This window comes from Drosophila obscura, unplaced genomic scaffold (genome assembly GCF_018151105.1).
Source record: "Drosophila obscura isolate BZ-5 IFL unplaced genomic scaffold, ASM1815110v1 contig_200, whole genome shotgun sequence".
NCBI lineage: Eukaryota > Metazoa > Arthropoda > Insecta > Diptera > Drosophilidae > Drosophila > Drosophila obscura.
Genome location: NW_024542791.1, coordinates 5,190,663 through 5,215,569, shown reverse-complemented (window position 1 = coordinate 5,215,569; position 24,907 = coordinate 5,190,663). Strand labels below are relative to the sequence as shown.

The 24,907-nt window shown below is 41.4% G+C and overlaps 9 protein-coding genes across 18 annotated transcripts; 8 read left to right on the top strand and 1 right to left on the bottom strand.

The window, feature by feature from the left end:
- The first annotated feature begins 414 nt into the window (after nucleotides 1-414).
- Nucleotides 415-1,831, top strand: LOC111079445 (zinc finger protein 239-like). 3 transcript variants are annotated; one of them, XM_022374620.2, is made up of 2 exons: nucleotides 415-484; nucleotides 587-1,831. In XM_022374620.2, exon 2 carries the CDS (start codon nucleotides 591-593, stop codon nucleotides 1,641-1,643), a length of 1,053 nt encoding a protein of 350 aa, XP_022230312.2. In that variant the 5' UTR covers nucleotides 415-484; nucleotides 587-590; the 3' UTR covers nucleotides 1,644-1,831. The 3 variants fall into 3 exon arrangements, with proteins under 3 accessions (XP_022230312.2, XP_022230310.2, XP_022230311.2); XM_022374618.2 differs by having other exon boundaries at nucleotides 429-528; XM_022374619.2 differs by having other exon boundaries at nucleotides 473-536.
- Nucleotides 1,832-2,490: 659 nt separating this feature from the next.
- Nucleotides 2,491-4,564, top strand: LOC111079448 (gastrula zinc finger protein XlCGF57.1-like). 2 transcript variants are annotated; one of them, XM_041593904.1, is made up of 2 exons: nucleotides 2,491-2,592; nucleotides 2,674-4,564. In XM_041593904.1, exons 1-2 carry the CDS (start codon nucleotides 2,507-2,509, stop codon nucleotides 4,361-4,363), a joined length of 1,776 nt encoding a protein of 591 aa, XP_041449838.1. In that variant the 5' UTR covers nucleotides 2,491-2,506; the 3' UTR covers nucleotides 4,364-4,564. The 2 variants fall into 2 exon arrangements, with proteins under 2 accessions (XP_041449838.1, XP_022230314.2); XM_022374622.2 differs by lacking the exon at nucleotides 2,491-2,592 and having other exon boundaries at nucleotides 2,605-4,564.
- Nucleotides 4,565-5,597: 1,033 nt separating this feature from the next.
- LOC111079443 (gastrula zinc finger protein XlCGF52.1-like) lies at nucleotides 5,598-7,178 on the top strand. The gene is made up of 2 exons (XM_022374616.2): nucleotides 5,598-5,706; nucleotides 5,783-7,178. Exon 2 carries the CDS (start codon nucleotides 5,787-5,789, stop codon nucleotides 6,996-6,998), a length of 1,212 nt encoding a protein of 403 aa, XP_022230308.2. The 5' UTR covers nucleotides 5,598-5,706; nucleotides 5,783-5,786; the 3' UTR covers nucleotides 6,999-7,178.
- A 2,220-nt stretch (nucleotides 7,179-9,398) lies between these two features.
- Nucleotides 9,399-11,143, top strand: LOC111079457 (zinc finger protein 501-like). 2 transcript variants are annotated; one of them, XM_022374633.2, is made up of 2 exons: nucleotides 9,399-9,505; nucleotides 9,589-11,143. In XM_022374633.2, the coding sequence occupies exon 2, from the start codon at nucleotides 9,593-9,595 to the stop codon at nucleotides 10,895-10,897; it is 1,305 nt and encodes a 434-aa protein (XP_022230325.2). In that variant the 5' UTR covers nucleotides 9,399-9,505; nucleotides 9,589-9,592; the 3' UTR covers nucleotides 10,898-11,143. The 2 variants fall into 2 exon arrangements, with proteins under 2 accessions (XP_022230325.2, XP_041449841.1); XM_041593907.1 differs by having other exon boundaries at nucleotides 9,460-9,531.
- Nucleotides 11,144-11,665: 522 nt separating this feature from the next.
- LOC111079453 (zinc finger protein 501-like) lies at nucleotides 11,666-13,708 on the top strand. 2 transcript variants are annotated; one of them, XM_022374628.2, is made up of 2 exons: nucleotides 11,666-11,860; nucleotides 11,947-13,708. In XM_022374628.2, exon 2 carries the CDS (start codon nucleotides 11,951-11,953, stop codon nucleotides 13,481-13,483), a length of 1,533 nt encoding a protein of 510 aa, XP_022230320.2. In that variant the 5' UTR covers nucleotides 11,666-11,860; nucleotides 11,947-11,950; the 3' UTR covers nucleotides 13,484-13,708. The 2 variants fall into 2 exon arrangements, with proteins under 2 accessions (XP_022230320.2, XP_022230319.2); XM_022374627.2 differs by having other exon boundaries at nucleotides 11,667-11,865.
- A 100-nt stretch (nucleotides 13,709-13,808) lies between these two features.
- LOC111079455 lies at nucleotides 13,809-18,325 on the top strand. 5 transcript variants are annotated; one of them, XM_041593911.1, is made up of 4 exons: nucleotides 13,809-13,953; nucleotides 14,318-15,961; nucleotides 16,022-16,212; nucleotides 16,288-17,421. In XM_041593911.1, the coding sequence occupies exon 2, from the start codon at nucleotides 14,322-14,324 to the stop codon at nucleotides 15,420-15,422; it is 1,101 nt and encodes a 366-aa protein (XP_041449845.1). In that variant the 5' UTR covers nucleotides 13,809-13,953; nucleotides 14,318-14,321; the 3' UTR covers nucleotides 15,423-15,961; nucleotides 16,022-16,212; nucleotides 16,288-17,421. The 5 variants fall into 5 exon arrangements, with proteins under 5 accessions (XP_041449845.1, XP_041449844.1, XP_041449843.1 ...); XM_041593910.1 differs by lacking the exons at nucleotides 13,809-13,953; nucleotides 16,288-17,421 and adding exons at nucleotides 14,160-14,235; nucleotides 18,308-18,325; XM_041593909.1 differs by lacking the exons at nucleotides 13,809-13,953; nucleotides 16,288-17,421 and adding exons at nucleotides 14,160-14,235; nucleotides 17,487-18,165.
- Nucleotides 18,326-18,434: 109 nt separating this feature from the next.
- On the top strand, nucleotides 18,435-20,064 carry LOC111079458 (zinc finger protein 239-like). The gene is made up of 2 exons (XM_022374634.2): nucleotides 18,435-18,469; nucleotides 18,557-20,064. The coding sequence occupies exon 2, from the start codon at nucleotides 18,561-18,563 to the stop codon at nucleotides 19,692-19,694; it is 1,134 nt and encodes a 377-aa protein (XP_022230326.2). The 5' UTR covers nucleotides 18,435-18,469; nucleotides 18,557-18,560; the 3' UTR covers nucleotides 19,695-20,064.
- Nucleotides 20,065-20,210: 146 nt separating this feature from the next.
- Nucleotides 20,211-21,459, top strand: LOC111079459 (small glutamine-rich tetratricopeptide repeat-containing protein beta). The gene has a single exon (XM_022374635.2). The coding sequence runs from the start codon at nucleotides 20,304-20,306 to the stop codon at nucleotides 21,378-21,380; it is 1,077 nt and encodes a 358-aa protein (XP_022230327.2). The 5' UTR covers nucleotides 20,211-20,303; the 3' UTR covers nucleotides 21,381-21,459.
- Nucleotides 21,460-21,912: 453 nt separating this feature from the next.
- On the bottom strand, nucleotides 21,913-24,884 carry LOC111079454 (apoptosis inhibitor 5 homolog). Its single transcript, XM_022374629.2, has 7 exons — nucleotides 24,687-24,884; nucleotides 24,424-24,585; nucleotides 23,819-24,352; nucleotides 23,554-23,754; nucleotides 23,283-23,485; nucleotides 23,021-23,207; nucleotides 21,913-22,956 (listed from the first exon to the last, which is right to left on the bottom strand). The coding sequence occupies exons 1-7, from the start codon at nucleotides 24,753-24,755 to the stop codon at nucleotides 22,711-22,713; spliced, it is 1,602 nt and encodes a 533-aa protein (XP_022230321.2). The 5' UTR covers nucleotides 24,756-24,884; the 3' UTR covers nucleotides 21,913-22,710.
- Nucleotides 24,885-24,907: the final 23 nt, after the last annotated feature.

Sequence of the window (24,907 nt, the reverse complement as noted above, 5' to 3'; positions counted from 1 at the left end):
CATTATTTAAATCTGTCCTACTAGAAAGTGGCTTCGAGATTGGTTTGGAGTGACCCCATTTGTGTCAAATGATATAGCCAGCAGGTTATCGACATGCACAAGATGGCTCAGGAAGCTCAAGATCCGTGACACCTTCCGCGCATTAGATGTTTATATATTATATACGCCTACAGACCTGTGAAACGGATTGATTATACAGTCCAGGTTAGATAATACATACATATATACAGATGCAAATGCTTTCGTTTCTTTTTTTTCTGAGCTATAAATAAACAGATAATAACAATTAAAATGTAATTCAAGTTCCTTTCCCTGTTTTCGTTAATCCAAATTATCCATAAACAACTTTCAAGAATACCCATATTGTTACCAAATCTTAAACCTCTGCACAGATTCGATAACACAGTCCAACAGATGTTATTCGCGCATTACAGCACATTTTGTTTCTTCTTTTCTCAAAACAAAACAATTTTAGCAAGGAAGCGTAAGAAATTTAAAAAAAACGCACAATTTGGTTGTCATTGATTGGTTGTCAAGTAATGGTACGTTCTTGTATTTCTTTTATTTAAGATTCATTTACTTGCAGGACAATGGGGGAACTATGCAGAGCTTGCATGGGAACGTCTGAAGCCTGCACAAACATTTTCGATGAGACACAAAAGTGGGACACTTGCATTGCTGACATGATTGCCCAGTGTACCGGGTACGTGGTTAGGCGAGGGGATTTACTACCAGAAAACATATGTCCGCCTTGCCTTGAGGATGCTGTGAATGCATTCAATCTTAAAAAAACCTGTGAGCAGAGCCATGAAATATATTTCCCGGTGTTGGAGAAGGATGAGCATACAGAAGATCTCTGCGAAAATCTTGAAGATGAGGATTCGGAAATTTTAGCCAATGAAGGACAGCAGTCCGAATTTTCCGGCCATGCAAAAATACACAAAGATGATAAGGATGTGGCTCTTCCGTTCAAATGTAGTCACTGCCCGAAGTCCTTCTTGGAAAAATCAAGTCTACAACTTCACATCCGTACGCACACAGGGGAAAGACCCTTTAAGTGCTCCGACTGCTCGAAATCATTTAAACGAAAAGACCATCTCATGGAACACACCCGCATCCACACAGGGGAGCGACCATATCAGTGCCCTCATTGTTCAAAATCGTTTAAAAAGCATAACACTCTTCAAACGCACATTCGTGCGTACACTGGGGAGCGACCATATCAGTGCAATCAATGTTCAAAATCGTTTCCAAACCGTAAAGGCCTTAAAGCGCACATGCGAACTCACTCTGATGATCGACCTTTCAAATGCGCTTACTGCACAAAAACCTTTAGGCAAAAATCGGGCCTCAGTGTGCATATTCTTACGCACACTGGAGAACTTCCGTACGAGTGTTCTTTCTGCGAAAAGTCCTTTAAAAAAAACAGCTGTTTGCGAATGCATATCCGTACTCACACAGGAGAGCGACCCTACTCGTGCCCTCACTGCTTGAAGTCATTCAAGCAGAAGCGACATCTCACCGAACATTTCCTAACCCACACTGAGGAAAAATTCCACTCATGTTCATACTGCCCAAAGGCCTTTAAGCTAAAGTCTTCTCTTAAAAGACACGCCCGAACTCACACAAAAAGCGGCCCTTAAAGAGTTAAAGATGAAACAATTCATTTACTTATTCCGCTTATTTTTGAGATAATCTATACGTCACATAAAGAAGGTCAACCGCGATTCCAGACGTGGACGACCTCTAAAGAAGAAAATGAAGCAGTTGAAGGTACTGATAACGGACGATCTCCTCATCAATAAAGAGGATAGCACGTATAACGATTTGTCGCATGTGTGCTACTCGATAATTAATTTAACTTTAGTTATTCCTGGAAAGTCCCATAAATGTATTGTATTATTCAAGTTAAATACCAATTCAGTACATTAAAATTACCCAAAAATGGTTTCATTTGAACAGGACGATGTCACGTGGTAGTCTCCCATTCCACGAGTGACAAGTGGGCCATCAGTGAAGTCTCGCATAGAATTATATTACAGCCGGACTCATTTATATACATATATACAAAAAACCTTGCACTCGTCAATATTCTGATGTGTTCTGATGAACCATTGCATGGAATACTTTTTTTGACGGGCTATGACATGAAAGTATCTATCCACTTGCATATGATCCGACGATATGGTCTAACCAATATCATTAGCCTAGTCAGGACACGTGCATCTCCAGTAGATCCCGTTCATTGTAAATAATTCGGATCAGTTACCAAATAGCCTGTATGAAAAGTTGAAGCAGTCAATTAAGGTTGCAAAAATGTGTGCCAGTATTCTGAGTATTCCGAATGAGTTAAAACCTAGAATGCGAAGTCATATCACTTGTACCAAAGACTATAGTCTTTGCTTGTACATACCATTATAATAAATTTATAATTAAATTCGATAACATAATATTCATACAGTCCGACCAATTTTTTTCGCGCCTAACAGCACATAAAAGCAATCATATGTGCTACATTTCGAGCTTCACAGTTCTATTTTCAACACAAAATAGTCGTGAACAAAAATTGTATTTGCAATTCATAAAAGTTTGGTTTGTTTTTGGTTTTATCTTCGCATCAATTCGTAATTGTGTGTTCATGTACGCCGTTTAATAAGATTCATTTACCTGCAGGAAAATGGAGGAACTATGCAGAGTTTGCATGGGAACGTCTGAAGCCTTCACAAACATTTTCGATGAGACAGAAAAGTGGGACACTTGCATTGGTGACATGATTGCCCAGTGTACCGGGTACGTGGTTAGGCGAGGTGATTCACTACCAGAAAACATATGTCCGCCTTGCCTTGAGGATGCTGTGAATGCATTCAATCTTATAAAAACCTGTGAGCAGAGCCATCAACTCTATTTCACCCAGATGGAAGAGGATAAGGAAAAAGATCTATGTGATAAACTTGAACAGGAAGATTGGCAAAAGTCAAAAAGAGGAAAAAATGATAAGGAGTTGGATCTTCTGTTTAAGTGTACTCACTGCTCGAAGTCTTTCAAAAGAAAATACAATTTGCAAAATCACATTCGTACGCACACCGGTGAAAAACTTCACCAATGCTCTCACTGTTCCAAAACCTTTGATCGAAAATCAAGTCTTCAAAGTCACATACGTTATATCACTGGGGAGCGACCCAACAAATGTTCCCACTGCTCAAAATCATTCGTAAGCATGAGCGCACTGAAGGTACACATCCGTACACATACCGGGGAACGACCCTATAAGTGCTCCTACTGCTCAGACTGCTTTAAAAGTAAAAGCGAACTTACAGTGCACATCTGTAAGCACACGGATGAACTACCCTACCAATGCCCACAATGCCTAAAGTCATTTAAGCTAAAATCGATTCTCCGAAGACACTGTCCTGCCCACACGGCGGAGAGACTTTACAAGTGTTCTGACTGCTCAATGTCCTTTATTAGTCAAAGCAAGCTCAAAATGCACATCCGTGTTCACACAGGGGAAGAGCCTTACCAATGCACCCACTGCCTCAAGTCATTTAAGCGACAGGCTAATCTCAAGAGACACAGTCGTATCCACACGGGAGAGAAACCTTATAAGTGTTCTAAATGCTCAAAGTGTTTTGCCATTGGCTCCAATCTCCAGGTTCATATCCGTCGATGGCACTCAGATGTACGACCCTACCAGTGCTCTCACTGCTCGAAGTCGTTTACAGAAAAATCTCATCTCAAGATACACATCCGTAAACACACTGGGGAGCGACCGTACAAGTGTTCACACTGCTCCAAGTCCTTTACTCGAAACGGACCTCTCAAGATTCACATCCTTACGCACACGGAAGGATTGCCCTACAAATGCACCGACTGCTCGAAGTCATTTCAACTAAAATCCCAACTCCAAAAACACACCTTTACGCACACAGGTGAACGACCGTTCAAATGCTCCGACTGCTCAAAGTCATTTCTACAAAAATTCAAACTTATTGCACACATCCGCTCTCACACACGACCTTACAAATGCTCCCACTGCTCGAAAGGCTTTATAGACAAATCCAATCTTAAAAGACATACCCTTACGCACACGGATGAAAGACCCTACAAGTGCTCCCACTGCTCGAAATCATTTCAAGAAAAATCGAATCTCAGGGTACACATCCGTTCTCACACAGGGGAGCGTCCTTTCAAGTGTGCCCACTGCTCAAAGACATTTCGATACAAAAACAATAGCTACAAAAGACACATGCGCACTCACAAAAACACTAAAAAGAGTGCCACTCCGGCAGTCTTTGAGATCACATCCGCAAGATCGCTGAGAAAGGATGATTCGATTGCGCTAACTGCAGAACGCGATTTTTAAGCTCTTTACATATGTACATAATCTTTGCATGTTTAATTATTTTCGCTAACCTCTTTACTGTGTAAATTCTTAATTGAAATGAGTAAGAAAATAATTTAAAACGATGTATGAAGGTATGGAAAAATTGTTGGTAGAGGATGACTCCAATAAGCCAGACGATTATTTGGTCGAAATAATTAACAAAATGACCAATGGCCAATATCCAACATTATGTATTTAATGTTATTGTTATAAACAGTTTTAAGTATTAATACAAAAAAAATGTTACTACTGCATTAATTAATTAGAGAACATATTTTAAATATAACATACTTTAAAAATCAATCGGAAAACGCTTGCAAACGTCAGAGCAGTTTTTATTCATTTTTACGTCTCTTTTAGAAAAAAATTTTATTTTATAGTTTAAACTTTAGATTAATAGATCCGATCCGCTTGAATTTACCCAAGGATATGTGAAGTATATCTCTTATTCTTTATTCAGATACTCAGTCACTTCTCACGAATGTTATGATTTTTAATTTTTCTCTTTCAGAAGACTAAGTAAAAATATTTCAAACTTTTATTTATATTTAAGGTACATATGAGATTAGTTTCAACGACGATTAAATACACAAAACCATCTATGGTTAGAGATTACGAAATTTGTATGCATTTCTTCTTCTTACAAAATAAATATTCTCCAGAAGCTCAACTGTGCGAATAGGTATGATAATAAGATACAACTCGAAAAATGTATCCTTTTACAAGCTGGTTCTGATCCAATTTTGATAATAGCCATATGACATTAGACTTTGCTAAGTGACTAGCTGGAAAAATAAAGATGGCCTTATGGAAAATGCCTGCAGTCAGAGCGGGAGAACTATATGCGTCAAGCTGGCTGTCCAGTTGAGCTGCGAGAAGCGCTGCGGCAGAATATATAGAAAATTTTACTTTGCGGATACAATTTTGCTGGCTTTGTGTCTGTGTTCTGCTGGAAAACATCACTGTGTGTCAAGTAGTGCCTCAGTTGTTCTACTAAAAGCCATTAGATGTGACAAGAGACGGCTACGAACAATAATGTTTCATTTTGTCTCTAGTGCTATCCCTCTCTACGCAAAAAAATTGTCTTGGTCTAATGTCATATGGCTATAAGCACTGAAGAAATTTATTAATCAAATCAGATCAAAGTGAAAACTAATTGTAGGAGTACCCATGTTCTTACATCCGATAACATAACATATGTTTTCATTCAATTAATATGTTTGCGCTTAACAGCACTTTTCCAATATTCATTTTTCTCACAACAAAATTTTCGCCAAGAAATATATACTTAAACTCAGAAAAACAACACCATTTGGTTTCTTGTGGGTTTGATTTCGCTCATTTCAAACGAATATACATATTGGTGTATTCCGTTTATTAAAATTCATCTAATTGCAGGACAATGGAGGAAATATGCAGAGTTTGCATGGGAACGTCTGAAGCCTTCGCAAACATTTTCGATGAGACACAAAAGTGGGACACTTGCATTGCTGACATGATTGCCCAGTGTACAGGGTACGAGGTAAGGCGAGGCGATTCACTATCAGAAAACATATGTCCGCCTTGCCTTGAGGATGCTGTGAATGCGTTCAATCTTATAAAAACCTGTGGGCAGAGCCATCAACTCTATTTCACACTGATGGAGGAGGATAAGGTAGACCCATCTGATAATCGGGAAGACGAGAACACGGAAATGTCAGGTAGTGGAGACGAGCAGTCCGAATGTTCCAGCGGTGAAAAAATACATAAAGTTGATAATGATGTTGATCTTCGGTTAAAATGTCCTCAGTGCCCGAAGTCTTATATGCGAAAATCCAGTCTCCAATATCACATCCGTGCGCACGCTGGTGATCGACCCTATAAATGCTCCTTCTGCTCGAAATCCTTCCCACAAAAATTCCGACTTGATGCACACACCCGTATACACACAGGAGATCGACCCTACAAATGCTCCGAGTGTCCAAAGTCTTTTATACTAAAAGCGGAACTCAAACTACACATCTATACGCACACAGGTGATCAACCCTACAAGTGCTCCTACTGCTCAAAGTCCTTTTTACAAAAATCCACATTCGATATTCACACCCGTGCTCACACGGGGGATCGACCCTACCAGTGCACCGAGTGCTCAAAGTCGTTTAAACACAAACACGAACTCAAATTACACATCCGTACGCACACAGGTGAGCGTCCCTACAAATGTTCCCTGTGCCCGAAATCCTTCGCGCAAAAATGCAGACTTGATGCACACACCCGTACTCACACAGGGGATCGACCCTACAAATGTTCCGAGTGTCCAAAGTCGTATATACACAAACACGAACTCAAACTACACAGCCGTACGCACACAGGTGATCAACCCTTGAGTTGCTCCTTCTGCTCAAAATCCTTCGCACAAAAATGCAGACTTGATGCACACACCCGTACTCACACGGGGGATCGACCCAACAAATGCTCCGAATGCTCAATGTCGTTTATATACAAACATGAACTGAAATTACACATGCGTATGCACACTGGGGAGCGACCGTATGAGTGCAATCAATGTTCAAAGGCGTTTACGCAGCCTAACATCCTCAAAGGGCACATGAAAACACACAAGCAGGTCAACTAATATATGCATTTCTTCATTCCTCCACTATTCGAGAGATCATCCTCCATACAGTACGTTCCGAACGGTTCTAAATATTATATCGCTTAGAAAAAATCAAACAAATTGATTATTGAAAGTCCGAAAATGTATTGTTAATTTCAAATACAAATTCATTACATTGTAACTACTCAGAAATTGGTTTCATTTCAACAGGGTACTCTTACAAAGCGTTGCACTTGGTCGTGGGATAATCTATTTCCCATGCTTTTCATCAGACATTTGGTGTTGGGTGTGAAGGCCTGCATAGCATTAAAGAATTGACAGACTAAGGGCCGGCTGCTCGACTTTGGGTTAAAATTAATCGCTTCGTTAAAGTGTCCAAAAATAAAAGTTTGTTTTTTCAAAGGCTCATGATAGGGTAAACTTCCTACCGGCGGCAGGCTCCATAACTTGGAGAGAGAATTCGAGTTTGAAGATGAAGTCAACTTTAGTAGTGAACAGATTTTCAATCCCATAACTGATGATGGTGATATAAACGTACAAATAGAAGCTCTGAATCTTGATAAGTTGGATACTGAAAACTGGAATGAAGAAATTGGAAGATATAGACAAATTTAGATTTCTGATTATTTCGCAATGTAAGCTTATTCTTATTTTAATTTATAGTATATGCTTCCTAGCCTCTGCCTGTTCTATCTCAGCTTCTCGTAATTCCTTTTTAAATTTAATGTTATGCTTCTCCATTTCAATTTTGTGTCTTTCAGAAGCTTGCATATTTACGTCAAGCGGGTCGTCTTCCTAAAAGTAGATAATCCACATATGTGCATACTTTAAATACTTTACATACTATTTTAGTTTTACAACCTGCTGCATACAGCACTCGGAAATGCTGCAGGCTGCAGCTATTCGTTAAGGCGATCGATTTGGAAGCTCCGTCATTATCTGACATCAAAAGATTATATGCTGCAGATTTAAAGAAAACATTGTAAAAAATTGTATTTACAAAATCCATCATACTTGCCATCATCGTCAAACGAATTTTCCAATCTACGAGAAGAAACTTGGACAATACCTCCTATCTTTTCGGAGAGAGCAGACACAGAAGTGGAGGAAGGCCCTCTCCCAACAGTGCGATACCGATTCTCGGCAGCAAATACACGTCGGGCTTTTCTTTTTAAATTGTCGTACTTGTCCCTGAGTGCTTTCCAAGGGCAAACTGATCCAGTTTGTGCAGCAAATTTTTCGGAAAGCCGATTTCACGCTTCCGTTTTTACCTTCCATGTAACTGCATTACTCTTCTTATTCTCTAATATGTTTTTTACGCTATCTACGAGATCGACTAGATCGACTGCTCCTCCACCTGGGAAAAGTTTTTCCCACGAACTTTATCTTTCAACATTTTCCAAATATCACGAACGAAAGTAAACAAAAAAACAGCTGCTTGAATAACACTACTCTACTCGACAAATTAAACTTTTTATTTAGGCTGTGAACCAAAATGAATTTTCTGATAGACTTCGGGATTTAAAAGTTTTCTTAGTACTTTATTTTTTTTTTTGGTGTCATTTTTTTTTTAAAGAATTTAAAAAAAACTGGTATTTTTTCATGGTTTTTTTCAGAGGTGGTGCTTCTATTTTTCACATAACTTGTACTGCAAACTTAAGTTTGCAGTTCTGAAAAGCTGTTAAATGCAGCTATAAATCCGACCCAGACCCTTTGTATCTACTGCTTAACGCCTGAAAGATATTAGGCTTTCAACTTCAAATTTCATCATTTTTTGCGTTATTTTTTCCCGAAATTTCGTCTCTAATCTCTTTTTTCCAGCTAGTCAGAGAAGGTGTTATGACATTAAACTTTGGTACTGACTAGCTGGGAAAATAGATATAGTCTTATGGGAAATGCCTGCAGTCAGAGCGAGAGAAGTATACCCGTCAGCTGGCTTTCCAGTTGAGCTGGGAGCAGGACTGCGGCATAATTGTTTGATTGTTTTACTTTGGAACACTAATTTGCGAACAGTCAGCAACACCATAACTAGCCTTCGAGAAAACAGAATTTTTTATCGAGAATTTTATATGGTGCTCAACTTTCTCCTAACGGCAACTAACCAAAACCGTAACCGAAGTCGAGAACTAACATTTTTTTAAGTGATACAGGCAGCAGATTGTAGACTTATACGAGATGGCTCGAGAACCTCAATATACGAGAAACCTTCGCTTTTCAGATCTTTATATTATATCAGAACTGTGAACAGATTGATTATGGAGTGCAGGGTAGATAATACATACATATATTCAAATGTAATCCAAGTTCCTTTCCCTGTTTTTGTTAATCCAAATTATCCATAAACAACTTTCAAGAATACCCATATTTTTACCAAATCTGAGACGTCTGCACAGATTCGATAACACAGTCCAACATATGTTATTCGCACTTTACAGCACATTTTGTTTATATTTTTCCCAAAACAAAACAAAAATTCATGAGGAGTAATTGTCAATCAAAAAATCATTAAATTTGGTTGCTTTTGGGTAAACCCATTAAAATATTCAAGACAGTTCGAAAATATGTGAACATTGTTGTATTCTGTTCATTTAAACTCATTTACTTACAGGACAATGGAGGAAATATGCAGAGTTTGCATTGGAAGCTCGGAAGCATTCACAAACATTTTCGATGAAACACAAAAGTGGGACACTTGCATTGCTGACATGATTGCCCAGTGTACCGGGTACGAGGTAAGGCGAGGTGATTCACTACCAGAAAACATATGTCCGCCTTGCCTTGAGGATGCTGTGAATGCGTTCAATCTTATAAAAACCTGTGAGCAGAGTCATCAACTATATTTTCCGGCGATGGAGAAGGAGGAGGATACAGAACATCTCTGCGCAAATCTTGAAGACGAGGATTCGGAAATTTCAGCCAATGAAGCAGAGCAGTCCGAATTTTCCAGCGATGAAAAAATACATAAAGACGATGGGGATGTGGCTCTTTTGTTCAAATGTAGTCACTGCCCGAAGTCCTTCTTAAGAAAATCAAATCTACAACATCACATCCGTACTCACACAGGAGAACGACCCTTCAAGTGCTCCGACTGCTCAAAATCATTTCTACAAAAATCCCATCTCATCGAACACACCCGTATCCACACTGGGGAGCGACCATATAAATGTAATCACTGTTCGATGACCTTTTCCCGAGCCGGAGTTCTAAGCGATCACATCCGATCGCATACGGGCGATCAACGCTTCCAGTGCTCATACTGTATAATGTCTTTTAACAAAAAACAGCATTTGGAAACACATGTACGCACTCACACGGGAGAGCGTCCGTACAAGTGCTTGCACTGCTCCAAGTGCTTTTCCCAAGCTGGAACTCTTGGGGTTCACCTCCGTACACATACCGGCGAACGAGCCTACAAATGCTCTGAGTGCTCAAAGTCGTTTATACAAAAATACGAACTCAAATTACATATCCGTACGCACACTGGGGAGCGACCATATCAGTGCACTGAATGTTCGAAATCGTTTACACAACATAACACCCTCAAAGCGCATATCCGAACTCACTCTGATGATCGACCTTTCCCATGCGCTCACTGCACAAAAACCTTTAAGCAAAAATCGGGACTTAATGTGCATATCCGCACGCACACTGGAGAACATCTGTACCAGTGTTCTTATTGCGAAAAGTCCTTTAAACAAAGCCATCATCTGCAAATACATACCCGTACTCACACAGGAGATCGACCCTACTCGTGCTCTCACTGCTTGAAGTCATTCAAGCAGAAGCACCATCTCACCGAACATGTCCTTACCCACACTGAGGGAAAACTCCACTCATGTTCCTACTGCCCAAAGACCTTTAAGCAAAACTCTTATCTTCAAAAACACATCCGAACTCACACAAAAAACGGATCTTAAAAAGATAAATATGGATAATTTAATTCTTCATTCGCCACCTAAAGAACATCCACTGCGATTCCAGAAAATGAAGCAGTTAAAGATACTGATACGGACGATCTCCTCATCATATAAAGGGGATAAAACGTATAACGATATTTCGAATGTTTGCTACTCGATAATTAATTTAACTTTAGGTATTCCTGGAAAGTCCCATAAATGTATTGTATTATTCAAGTTAAATACCAATTCAATACATTAAAATTACTCAAAAATGGTTTCATTTGAACAGGACGATGTCACGTGGTAGTCTCCCATTCCACGAGTGACAAGTGGGCCATCAGTGAAGTCTCGCATAGAATTATATTACAGCCGGACTCATTTATATACATATGTCACAAGTGATACAGGTCGATGGTTATGAACGCTGGCCAGAATATTCAGCTTATGTTTTGTGATGCTCACAAAAAACCTTGCACTCGTCAATATTCTGATGTGTTCTGATGAACCATTGCATGGAATACTTTTTTTGACGGGCTATGACATGAAAGTATCTATCCACTTGCATATGATCCGACGATATGGTCTAACCAATATCATTAGCCCAGTCAGGACACGTGCATCTCCAGTAGATCCCGTTCATGGTAATTAATTCGAATCAGATACCAAGTAGTCTGCATGAAAAGTTGAAGCAGTCAATTAAGGTTGCAAAAATGTGTGCCAGTATTCTAAGGAAGTTTTTGCTTTCCGAATGAGTTAAAACCTAGAATGCGAAGTCATTTCACTTGTACATACCAAAATTATTTTCTTTTATAATTTATATTTCTAATTAAATTCGATAACACGATATTCATACAGTCCGACCAATTTCATTCGCGCCTAACAGCACATAAAAGCAAACATATGTGCTACATTTCGAGCTTCACAGTTATATTTTCAACACAAAATAGTCGTGAACAAAAATTGTATTTGCAATTCATAAAAGTTTGGTTTGTTTTTGGTTTTATCTTCGCATCAATTCGTAATTGTGTGTTCATGTACGCCGTTTAATAATATTCATTTACCTGCAGGAAAATGGTGGAACTATGCAGAGTTTGCATGGGAACGTCTGAAGCCTTCACAAACATTTTCGATGAGACAGAAAAGTGGGACACGTGCATTGGTGACATGATTGCCCAGTGTACCGGGTACGTGGTTAGGCGAGGTGATTCACTACCAGAAAACATATGTCCGCCTTGCCTTGAGGATGCTGTGAATGCATTCAATCTTACAAAAACCTGTGAGCAGAGCCACAAGCTATATTTCCCAGGGATAGAAGAGGATACAGAAGAAGAACTCTCTGATAATCAGGAAGACGAGGATTGGAAAATGTCCGGTAGTGAAGGCGAGCGGACCGATATTTCCGGTGATAAAAAAATACACACCCACGCTCAAACAGGGGATCGAACCTACAAGTGCTCCGACTGCTCGAAATCCTTTCAGCGAAAATCCCATCTCATCGAACACACCCGTATCCACACTGGGGAGCGACCATATAAATGTAACCACTGTTCGATGACCTTCTCACGAGCCGGACTTCTAAACGATCACATCCGATTGCATACAGGTGATCAGCGCTATCAATGCTCATACTGTATGATGCCTTTTAACAGCAAACAGCATTTGGAAACACATGTACGCACTCACACGGGAGAGCGACCGTACAAGTGCTTGCACTGCTCCAAGTGCTTTTCCCAAGCTGGAACTCTTGGGGTTCACCTCCGTACACATACCGGCGAACGAGCGTACAAATGCTCTGAGTGCTCAAAGTCATTTAAACACGATCATGATCTCAAATTACATATCCGTACGCACACTGGTGAGAGAACCTACAAATGCTCTGACTGCTCGAAATCCTTTGATCGAAAATCCAGTCTTCAAAGTCACATTCGCTATCACACTGGGGAGCGACGCAACAAATGTTCCGAGTGTTCAAAGTCGTTTATCCAAAATTACGAACTGAAATTACACATGCGTGTGCACACTGGGGAGCGACCGTATAAGTGCAATCAATGTTCAAAATCGTTTACACAGCGTAACACCCTCAAAGCGCACATCCGAACTCACAGTGATGATCGACCTTTCCAATGCTCTCAGTGCTCAAAATCATATAAGCATAAATATGACCTTAATACGCACACTCTTACGCACACTGGAGGACATAAGTACCAATGCTCTTACTGCTCAAAATCATTTAAGCAAAAATCTGGGCTCAAAGTGCACACCCGTTCGCACACTGGAGGACATCCGTACCAGTGTTCTAACTGCAAAAAGTCCTATAAGCACAAGCACGATCTGCAAGTACATACCCGTAGTCACACAGATGATCGACCCTTCCCGTGCTCTCACTGCTCGAAGTCATTCAAACTTAAGCACCATCTCACCGCACACGTCCTTACCCACAGTGATGAGACTAGTTACACGTGTTCTATCTGCCCAAAGACCTTTAAGCAAAGGTCTTCTCTTCTAAGACACACCCGCAATGAAATGTGTTCCAAGTGGAAGAAACACCTGAAAGACGGCCCTTCTAGTATTTCCACTTCGATTCCAGATGTGGACGACCTTTAAAGATGAAAATGAAGCAATTCAACATACTTTCAAAGTCTAATTGCGATAGTCGAAGACATAATTCAATTCTCGCCACTTGATTAAGACACCCTATTAAGTCAGTTTTCTATCACCGAAATTTTTAAATTAAATCTTATTGTATGATTGTCATTTGACTGGAAAAACAATTTAGTTCTAATTCTTAAATGATTTATAAAATATTATTAACGAAAAAAACGTCAAAATTTGGGATTACAATTTCGTTCCAATTGAATATGAAAAGCATATAGTTTAATCGTTATCTTTGAAAAAAATACAGATATATTTAATTTGTTAAAATGTGTATATTATTTTGTTAAAAAAAAACGTAAAATGGTCTGAGTTAAAAGCCGGGACTTCGATATGTCATCATTCAATTAGGAAGATCCTGAACAAATTTTCCTTATCTCCGCGAAGAAACCCATCATTTTAATAGACTGCATATCAGATTTGTAAGTGTGAGGGACCTTTAATTTTATGGTACCTTAAAGATGCTTTAGGAATATATACATATATTCCATTAAAAAATCTTAAAATTTCTTGCGAATAATTTATAATTTAATTCGATAACACAATATTCATACAGGGCGAGCGATTTCATTCGCGCCTAACAGCACATAAAAGCAATCATCTGCGCTACATTTCGCGCTTAACAGTTATATTTTTACTTTTTGTCAACACAAAATAGTCGTGACAAAAAATTGTATTTGGAATTCATAAAAGCCGCATATTTGGTTTGTTATTTGTTTTATCTTCGCATCAATTCGTAATTGTGTGTTCATGTACGCAGCTTATTTAAGATTCATTTACCTGCAGGACAATGGAGAAAACATGCAGATTTTGCAAGGGAACGTCTGGAGCATTCATAAACATTTTCGACGAGACACAAAAATGGGACACTTGCATTGCTGATATGATATCGGAGTGCACAGGATACGTGGTTAGGCGAGGTGATTCACTACCAGAAAACATATGTCCGCCCTGCCTTGAGGATGCAGTGAGTGCATCAACGCCTGGGAAACCAGGCCCTAAGAAGACGGTGAAGACGGAGACCAAGTCGGTTCATCGTCCTCAATCAGAAATCGCTTCGTGGAGGGCTCCGACAAGCAAATCGGGCCAATCCATGACGAGGGGCACCGGGGGCAAACCGGTTATCGAGGAGGCTAGCAATCAGAGCGAGATCGCGGCTGGTAAGCGCTTTGTGACGGGAGGACCCCCGTCAACCTCGGCAGGCGGCGACGCGGCGACGGCAACGCAGGGTAAGAAGCCGTCCTACCAAGACCGTAGGCGCGCTGCCTTCATCCTGTCCAATGATGACCCGGAGTTCAGGTCATCAGCCAAGGGGATTGAGCAGAGGCTCTGGGCCAGCTCAATCATCCCGGACTTCCAGCCAGCCAAAGCCGGAAAGGGTACAGCCAAGGCACCGAACAAGCGGCAACGCTCAGCGGAGGATCCCGCTGCACAGCCATGCCAAGGCAAGCGGGCAAAAGCCCATTCTGCAAACAGATCGTTTGCGAAGGTAGCGATGGGCAAGACCCTAATTGGCGTCCTTGACAGGGGCGCCAAGGACGGTAATGTACCTCGGGATAAGTGGCATCTGGTCGATGCAGAACTCCAGGACAAATTTCTGGAGGAGCTTGTGGAGAACGGCGGGCCACCGCCCAAATGCGAGGACGCCGGGTGGCATCAAGGCACGGTAAAAGCCATCGCCTGTCAAGATGCTCGCTCGGCGGGCCTTTACATTAAGGCGGTTGCAGCACTCAAGGAGGTCTACCCAGGAGCCAAGCTGGAGGCCGTAAAATGGGAGGATATCCCCAGGATACCGAGGGCCCGAGCGTGGGTCTCGGTGAAACCTGCAGAGCCGGAGAAGATCCTCAAGGTTTTGCAGGTGTGCAACCCCCACCTACCTACAACCGATTAGAAGGTGGCCAAGGTGGAGGAGATCACGGGACAGAGCCGCCAGATCATTCTCGTCTTGAATGAGGAGTCGCTGGAGCTCTTGGAGAAAACGTCCGGAATAGTAGACTATGGCTACCGGAAGGTGACCATAGTTCCCTACAAGTCCGACTCCAAGGGCAGGCAAGCGGAGGTCGAGCCAGACCTGGAGCTGCCGGAAGTCCCGAAAGCGGTAAGCCAACCCGTGTCGGACGTGGCGTCTGTGGTGTCAGATAAAATCCTGGACGGCTACGCCAAAGCGTTTAGGCCCATCAAGGTTAAGGAGGAGCTAGAGTCCCCCGACAGTAACGCCGACACTACAATGGGTGAAGCGAGTCTCAGGAATGTCGCTGACACTCCTGCAGATAAATCTCCACCTTTGTAAAGCAGCATGTGGTGCCCTACTGCTCCACCTAGCCAAGGGTGGAGCCGATGTAGTCCTCGTTCAGGAGCCCTGTATCCTCGGTAACGGGGTTTCCGGTCTGAGGACTCAGGATTATAAGCTAAACGTAGCTGACACCACAGGTAAAACCAGCATCTGCATTCTTGCAAAAAGAGAGTTACAATTATAATTATTACAATTAGCCTCGAAGGCCAGGAGAGCTCACTGAGGATCTGCTCGACATACATGGGTCACGACCAACCTGACCCCCCTCCACACGCGTCCCTAAGGGCGCTCATCGCAGACTGCGAGGCCAAGGACATCGGCCTTATTGTGGGATGCGACGCCAACGCACACCACTGCCAGTGGGGTAGCACTGACACTAATGAACGGGGTGAGTCCCTTTTCAAATACTTACTAACCACTCAGATGGTCATCTCAAACCGGGGGAATGATTGCATCTTTATAGTTAAAAATCGTAAGTAGGTCCTGGATATCACACTAGCCTCTCACACGATACAGCAGGATCTTTGAACAACACCCCTTCTCGGACCACAGATACGTGGAATACGATATTGGAGAGCGTCGTATGAACGGTGTGTGTCGGCGATGAACTCAAGATTATTGTTTCCTTTTTGAATCATAGTCTCTCGTGCGGTCGCCAACCATGAACTCAGCAATGTGTCAACAACAGTAGCTTTGAATCTATGCACGTGATCACCATCTGGTGTTTTACCGTACCGATAAGCAAGCTGTTCAATGGTACCGGTGGCGTCTCAATTTCAGGTTGTTGCCCTGATCCTGATACGCAACACATACCTTTGACTCATGTTAATATGCGTGAGCGCGTGACAATGAGGACATTCTTTGTCTAATCAACACTTTCTGTTGAGCGGAATTTTTAATATCTGGCTCGTATTCGAGTTGGAGATGAAGGAACGAAGAGGATGTAAATGCTCTGTGTACTTGATGGCGTTGTCGGTAATTTTCTCCGATATTATCAATATGTACCGACGCAATAAATTAAAGCATTACTTGATTAAAAAAACACTAAAATCTATTAAAAATTACGGGTGATATGAAGCTTAAAAATACCTTACGACCCATTCGTAGTTCTACCTATAATAAAAAAAAATATCATAAGAATCGATCGTGCAGCTTGGGAGGAGTTCAACCACAAACACGAGATTTATATATATATTGATTTGATATTGCATTATTTAATTTTTCGGTGATATGATATTATGTCTTCTAATTGATTATAATCAAATCCAAAATAGTAGCTATAACGACTCAGATTTAATTTTAGTTTTGTGTTGAACAGCTGTTTTTGTATGACATTCATTCTTTCGTTATATGATATTTTTAAAAATTTTATTTTTTGTTTTTTTTAAACAAAAAGATTAAACTCTGTTTTACTACAGTACAGTCCAATCACAGAGTTTATCACTTCAAATCAAATTCAATTCATTTTGAGGCATACCCATACGCTGAAGCATCCTATACGAATTATTCCGATAACATAACATATGTTTTTCGCGTGTTCAAGCAAGCACGGAATTAAAATCATAACAAAATTCGAGCAATGAATCATTAAAAAGAGAAAAACGTATTGTACGTATTCGTTATTGTGCGTCCTGGATTTATTTAAGCTATATTTATTTACAGGAGAATGGAGGACATAATGTGCGAAATTTGCTTAAAAGGCTTTGTAGACAAAGACGAACTTCAACTTCACATTCTTAAGCATACTGAAAAGAAGCCGTATAACTGTACTCTCTGCTCTAAGTCATTTTCCCTTGCCGGAACTCTTCGGGATCATATCCGTGTGCATACCGGCGAGCGACCCTACAATGCACCCACTGCTCCAGATCTTTCTCCCAACGCACACATCTCAGGGACCACATCCGTACACATACCGGCGAAAGACCTTACCCACGCCCATCTACGCCCATCTACAAGTACATAGTCGTACTCACTCGGGAGAACTACCTTTCAAATGTTCCCACTGCTCCAAGTCATTTAAAACAAAAACAAAAGCTTCAAAAAACACATCCTTAGTCACACAAGCAACTTGTGTGCCAGTACAGCACCCGACGAGATCTCACCACCCGTAGAAACTGAACCTGAAACTCTGTAAAGATATCATCATCATGAGATTTCTAAGATTAGATAAAGGAATCTTTTGAAAGCGTGTGAACTATTCAAACTATCCAAAGGGGAAACAAGGCTAATTTAGGACGTCTACTTCGCAGACGTAAATAATCAGACACTCACGAAAGATCCTCAACAATTTCAAGACATTATTTATAGAATATAGAAACATAATAAGGTAGATTTATTATAAAGATTAATAAATAATTTAATGTTTATGCAATTGCTTTTCCCTTTTATGCAAATCCAGACTAGTCGTCTGTCGTAGTATTTATGGTATGCCACAGTCATTTCGCAGAAATTATTAATCCAAAACAAATCTATTTCATTTTCAGGCATACCCTTATTCTGTAACATCACATTCAAATTATTCCGATAACAATAACATTACCACAGATGTCTGCGGCGCCTAACAGCACATTTTTCTTCTACATTTTTCTCAAAACAAAACAATCTGAGCAAGAAACATAAGAAATTCTGAAAAGCCGCACAATTTGGTTGGTTGTTATGTTTGTATCGATTAAATTCCATCAATTAATGGCGCGTTTCTGTATTCCGTTTATTAAATATTCATTTACCTGCAGGAAAATGGAGGAAATATGCAGAGTTTGCATGGGAACGTCTGAAGCCTTCACAAACATTTTCGACGAGACACAAAAATGGGACACTTGCGTTGCTGACATGATAGCTCAGTGTACCGGGTACGAGGTAAGGCGAGGCGATTTACTTTCAGAAAACATATGTACGCCCTGCCTTGAGGATGCTGTGAATGCATTCAATCTTATAAAAACGTATGAGCAGGGCCATCAACTTTATTTTCCCGCAATGGAGGAGGATATAGAAGAAGATTTATGTTATAATCTGGAAGGCGAGAAATGGGATGTGTCGGCTAGTGAAAGTGAGCAGTCGAACCACTTGAAAGCCGATGTCATGACGTTCAAATGTACTCATTGTTCAATGAGTTTTAAGCAAAAATTCCATCTGCAGAGGCACGTAAAAATGCATACCAATGAACGACCTTACAAATGCTCACAGTGCTCAAAGTGCTTTATACAAAAATCGAATCTTGAATCTCACATTCGTAATCACACCGGTGATCGACCATATCAATGCCCGCAGTGTCCGAAGTCCTTTCAACAAAAATCACACCTCAATGTACACAGTCGCACACACACGGGGGAGCGACCATACGAGTGCACTTACTGCTCCAAGTCTTTTACTCGATCCGACATTCTTCAGGGTCATATTCGAACGCACACAGGCTATCGACCCTACAAATGTTCCCACTGCTCGAAGTGCTTTATACAAAATTCCGATCTCCAAGTACACATCCGTACTCATACGGGGGAACGACCGTATAAGTGCACTGTCTGTCCTAAGTCATTTAATCAAAACTACTATCTTCAAATACACAACCGTACTCACACAGGTGAACTACCGCCCCACCAGTGTTCGCATTGCTCGAAATCTTTTAGCAAGAGAGGAAATCTCCTGACCCACATTAGGACGCACTCGGATGAACGGCCCTACAGATGTACCTACTGCTCGGAGTCTTTTAAGCTCAAAGGAATTCTCAAAAGACATACCCTCATCCACACAAAGAACGAGCCATCCTATCCACTATCCGACACTCTCGACATTATACCTGCAGGCCAGCTGAAAGACGAAACTACAATTGCTCCTACTGCAGCTCGATACAAGAACAACAGTAAAGATTTGTAAATTACGTTCTCTAGAAGCGTAACTTAATCATTCCCACACTCAACAAAAATTCGTTATATGCTCGAAATGAACATATTTACCTCACAATAAAACATATCTAGCTAAGGTATTTGTTAAATGTAACATCATATTTAGCCAAGTTTTCAAATGAAGATGGGATAGGGAAATTCAAAAACAGTTTCTGGATGATTTTTAAACTAAGGCATTCAGTAATATCGTTATTCAAATCAAAATATTAAGCCGCCAAAACCACTTCAACCTATCGCACAAATGTACCGAAACAAAATTTCCTAAAAATGTCAACAATCAATACATATCGATATATTAAAATATCAGTTAAATATTCCTAGAAGGGTGACCGTTTCCATTATATTTTGACGTCGAAATTGAGTAGACGGTATATAATGCAAAATGAATAACATAAGAAACCTTGAAATTCCAATATATCAATGTTTAAAACCATCGATGAAACGAATATCGATGGTTTTGCAGCCTTACGACCATGTTTAAACCATCGATGATTTTACAAGCTCTAAGTGACATGCCAACATAATTTTCATTTCCTAACCAAATTTACAAAAATAAAAAAATATAATATTTGTCGACAAGATGCCAGACGCTGTGCAGCAAAGTTTTGTGCGCTCCTTCATAGACTATTTGAAGAAGCAAGTGGATGTGATGTCCCCCGATCAGAGCGAGAGCATTGAGGTGGCTATCCAGTGCCTGCAGGCGGCATTTGATGTCGGTGAAGAGGAAACGGCAGCCGAGCAAATCGAGGCCACCGCACAGAGCACAACGAGTGCACAGCCGGGCGGAGATGGCGCTGCTACAAGTAGCAGTACATCCACAGCCACTGCCGTGAACACCAAGAACATCGACATGTTCGAGCTCTTCCAGTCGCTGTACATTGAACGGAATCCAGAGTCGCTGGCGCTGGCCGAGTCAATTAAGAACGAGGCCAACCGCCTGATGAAGGAGTGTAAGTACAACGAGGCCCTGCTGCAGTACAACCGCGCCATCACCTTCGACCCCAAGAATCCGATCTTCTACTGCAACCGCGCTGCTGCCTACATCCGTCTGGGTGACAACGAGCGCGCTGTCACCGACTGCAAGTCAGCCCTTCTTTACAACAACACCTACAGCAAGGCCTATTGCCGCCTGGGGGTCGCCTACTCAAACATGGGAAAGTTCAGCGAGGCGGAGCAGGCCTACGGCAAGGCCATTGAATTGGAGCCGGAAAATCCCGACTACCGCAACAACCTGGAGGTGGCCCGGAATGCGCGCAATCAGCCACCGCAGCTTTCGCATCTGACCGACGGCCTGAACGCCATGCTGGCTAATCCCACGGTCCGCAATCTGTTCAGCAGCGCCGAGATCGACCTGCAGCAGCTGCAATCAATGACCCAGAATCCCATGGTAATGAATACTATCGGCCAATTGTTAACCAATATGGGCGGTCCAGGTGTCGGCGGAGGACCGGCCGCTCCAGGTGGGGCCGCTGCCCCTGGCGGTGGTGGTGGAGGTGCTGGTGGCGCCGGGCCACAGATCCCAGCCATGCCCAACGATATGCTGCAGCTGTTCCAGAGCTTTGCCAGTCAACTGGTGGGGGCACAGCCCCCAGGCGCCGGCAATCCCAATGCTGGTAACGGACAACAGCCGGGAAACCAGCCGCCTCCGAGCATCTGAAAAAAAAGAAACTATAATTACTGTATTTTTAATGTTTAAAAAGCTTCGATTACACATAACATACACATACATAAATATATATTTTTATTAATGGTAATAAATGTATACAATATAAAAACGATGATCTTATCAGCGAAACAAAGAACTTTCTCGAGCATTTCCATGGCGATTGATTGCATAATGCTGCTGGATTATATTTCCAATTTCAATTCCTCCCCCAAAAATATATTTCTTCTAGCAAGAAATGGCCGATGCATTTGATACACTGCCAAGTATATATCGTTCCTGCGATATAGTCATCCGGATTGGAATACATTCAAACGTTGATTGTTGAATTATGTGCACTTGAAACTCTTCTTTTTAAGGTGCACTTCATAAGCGACAGTTGATTCTGAATATCATTTAAAAATACGTATAGGAATCTTACTTTCCAGACTCTGAGGATGTTGACTTCGCTGCTTTGCAGACATATGCATGCTGAAAATCAAAATACTCTTTTCAGCTAGCAATAAAAAAGCATTGATTTTTTTAAGTGTTCGTTCTTTAAGTTTGCTTTTATTGGATTCAAAAAATGTATGCAGTATGCAGATTTTTGCAGCTCTCTAAGTGGTACAATTCAGTTATTGTTTATATGTTAAATAAAAATTAAATATAATTATGCAAATATTGCTTGTAAAAAAAAAAACAAAAGCCGATTCAACAAACTCTGTGGCACACAAATCGGTTGCCTCTCGTGAGCATAATGGATCGGGTTTCAAGATTATGAGGATTATTGTTATTTATGTGGATAACGTTAAGATTCATTTTATAGTTTGATTTTGCAAGAATTCGTTTGTCTGGCTCTATTATTAAATCTTATATTAGACAGAGTCGAGTTTGTGGAGCGTGATATAAATTGAAACAAGACCAACGCACCCACGAGCATGAATAATGAGAAGAATGAACGTGGAACGTGGGACGTGGCGGTGTTTAAAGATTTCACGCAAACATCTTTCACAAAACAATAAAAGCAATGCGAGCTGGTGTGAGAGTTTTGCTAAAAATGTTGCTTGCCCGTTACACTCCGGGTAAAATTGTGCATTTCTGTAACAAACCAAAGGGAAAAAGTTAATTGGAAAATTGACATTACTTACCAGCAGCCGCCGCCAAGAGAAGTCGATTCGTTTGCTTTTGTTTTGTTGTGTGGTAGTAGACCCTGGCCTGATGCCAGGACTATTGAAGTGGTTTTATTGTGGACGAAGTTTTGGGATATTCTAATCTCTGGTAATTGATTTTAGTTTAAGGACTAGGAAAGACAATCCATGCAGAAAGTTGCGGAGTGGCTGGTGCTTCAATATCTGTTGTAGCGTCGATTCCTGTAGCCACCACCGCCACCGCCTCCGCCACGCTGCCTGCCGCGGTTGTTGTTGCCGTAGTTAGGATTAACTTTGTGCGAGTATTTGCCAGATGGTGGCGAATAAAATTTCTGATCGTTGGATGGTCGCGATTTCTTCTCCACGTCCTGGTCTTTCTCCTTGCCGTTTGCTTCGGGTTTCTCCCCGAATGTGATGGGTGCATGTCGTTTGCCTAGCTTGTTCTGCAAACAAAATTCAACGAATTCGGTTTACAATGTCGAATAAATAAACAGTTCATATTCTTACAGCTTTTGGCACAATCCATGATAATACAATATCATGCTTGAATATGGGCGGTGAATGGAACAAATCGCGTATCAATACATTGATATTTGATGTTGTTTTCAGCGCCGTTTGCTTTAGTTGATTCTCCTCCGTCTTCAGCTCCTCGGCTGATTTCCCCTTTAAAGCCTCCTCTAGTTTTTTAATATACCTGCCCCAAAGCAAGGAAAATTAGTATTCGACCTAGATATTATTTCTGCAGCGAGTGTGATGCTGTGATGCTTACCCCTGTGTTCCCCTGGCTAGATATTGCAATCTAGCACGAAAGTCTTTCAGTTTCTCAGCGTCTTCTACAAAACTTAAATTAGTTGGATGCTTCTTGCCCAGCGTGTGCAGTGCATAGAGCAGGCATTCAGCATGCGAAAATTCAAACGATGGTGGCACATCCACCAGATCCACCTCGCTCAGTTTGGGCAACGGCATATACTCCTGTAAAATCAACAAACAGACACGTTATAAATGCAATAATTTGGATGAACTATGTTTGATGAACCCACCAGTAATACATTATAGACATTATTGATGCGTTCGTTGGCACTCTCCAGCTTATCCGTGTTGGCTATCATCTCGGCAAATACTTTAAGCAATCTTAATTGGATTTGATCTTGTGACACTGCTGTGGCGATCATGTTCCATGTCGGAATAGGCAACAGTTTGTCGCAGACATGGGCAACGAATGCTGTCGATTTGATAGTTTTCTATGGATAACAGAGGAGGTTTAGTTTTGTATAAACTTAATGCAAATCTGGCCCGTTTACTCACCGAAAAGTATGGTGCAGCCGCAGTGGCACATTGAACGAAACGTTCCACAACCTCATCATCTACAGCAATGATGTCTGCATCCGTGCTATTGAGCTCCGCCTGTTCCGTGGCCAGCTTGACCAGCTCAGCGTGTCCGGTGATGGTGTTGCCCAGTTTTGTGGCACCCAAAATGGTCATGCATAAATGAAATTCATCGGCCGTGACATCCTGCAGGGCTTTCTTGATCTCCTCGACAATGTATTCTTCAATTTCCTTGGTTATTACAGTGGGACCCATGGTCAACAGCTTGGTTGAAATAAACTTGAAGCAACGCTCTCTTGTGGGCTCATCGCCCGTGCTGATTTGTTGGAATATACCAGCTACAGCGCTCTTTGTGTCCATTTTGATGATGCTAAGCAGTGAATTGTTCACCTGCTGCAGCTCTGTGGCATCGTCCAGTATCAGCAGCTGGGCGAGAGTGTCGCCCACGCGTGTAGTCGCCTCCGCATTGCCCTGACATAATTTGGGCAAATCTTTAATGGCCTGGCGGCGAATCTGGAAAATGTCAAATAACATAACATAATAAAGGTAATCTGTGAATGAGTTGTGCTGAGGCGCGCACAAACCTGGTTATCATCATCTTCGCAGAGATCGAACTGTGCATCAATTGCTGTTTCGGCCAAATCGGGGAAATGCTTGAAAAAGTTGCCAATAAATTGCGATGCCAAACGCTTCTCCTTGGACGAGCCTTTAACAGCCTTCAGTATTTCCTTGTATTCATCCACGTGCTGAAAGGGAATGCAAAGAACATATTTATTTTTCGGCACATTTTCCCCATAGCAACGTTGTGGGGCCGCGTCTTTCAACAATGGCGGTCCGAGCCGCTTACCTCAGAAATTTTATCGCCTGCCTCGGACAATATCTCGTAGCATTTGTAAAGTCGCTCTATGTTGTCCATCTTTCTTAATTAATAAACCTCAATAATCACAACTAATTTACACTTTTACAGTGAGTTTTTCTGAGATATAAGAAGAAATTCCAATTTTTTTTCACGCTGCGCTGCAAACAAAATGGTGTTCTAGAGATTTCGATATATTGATATGTCAGTGT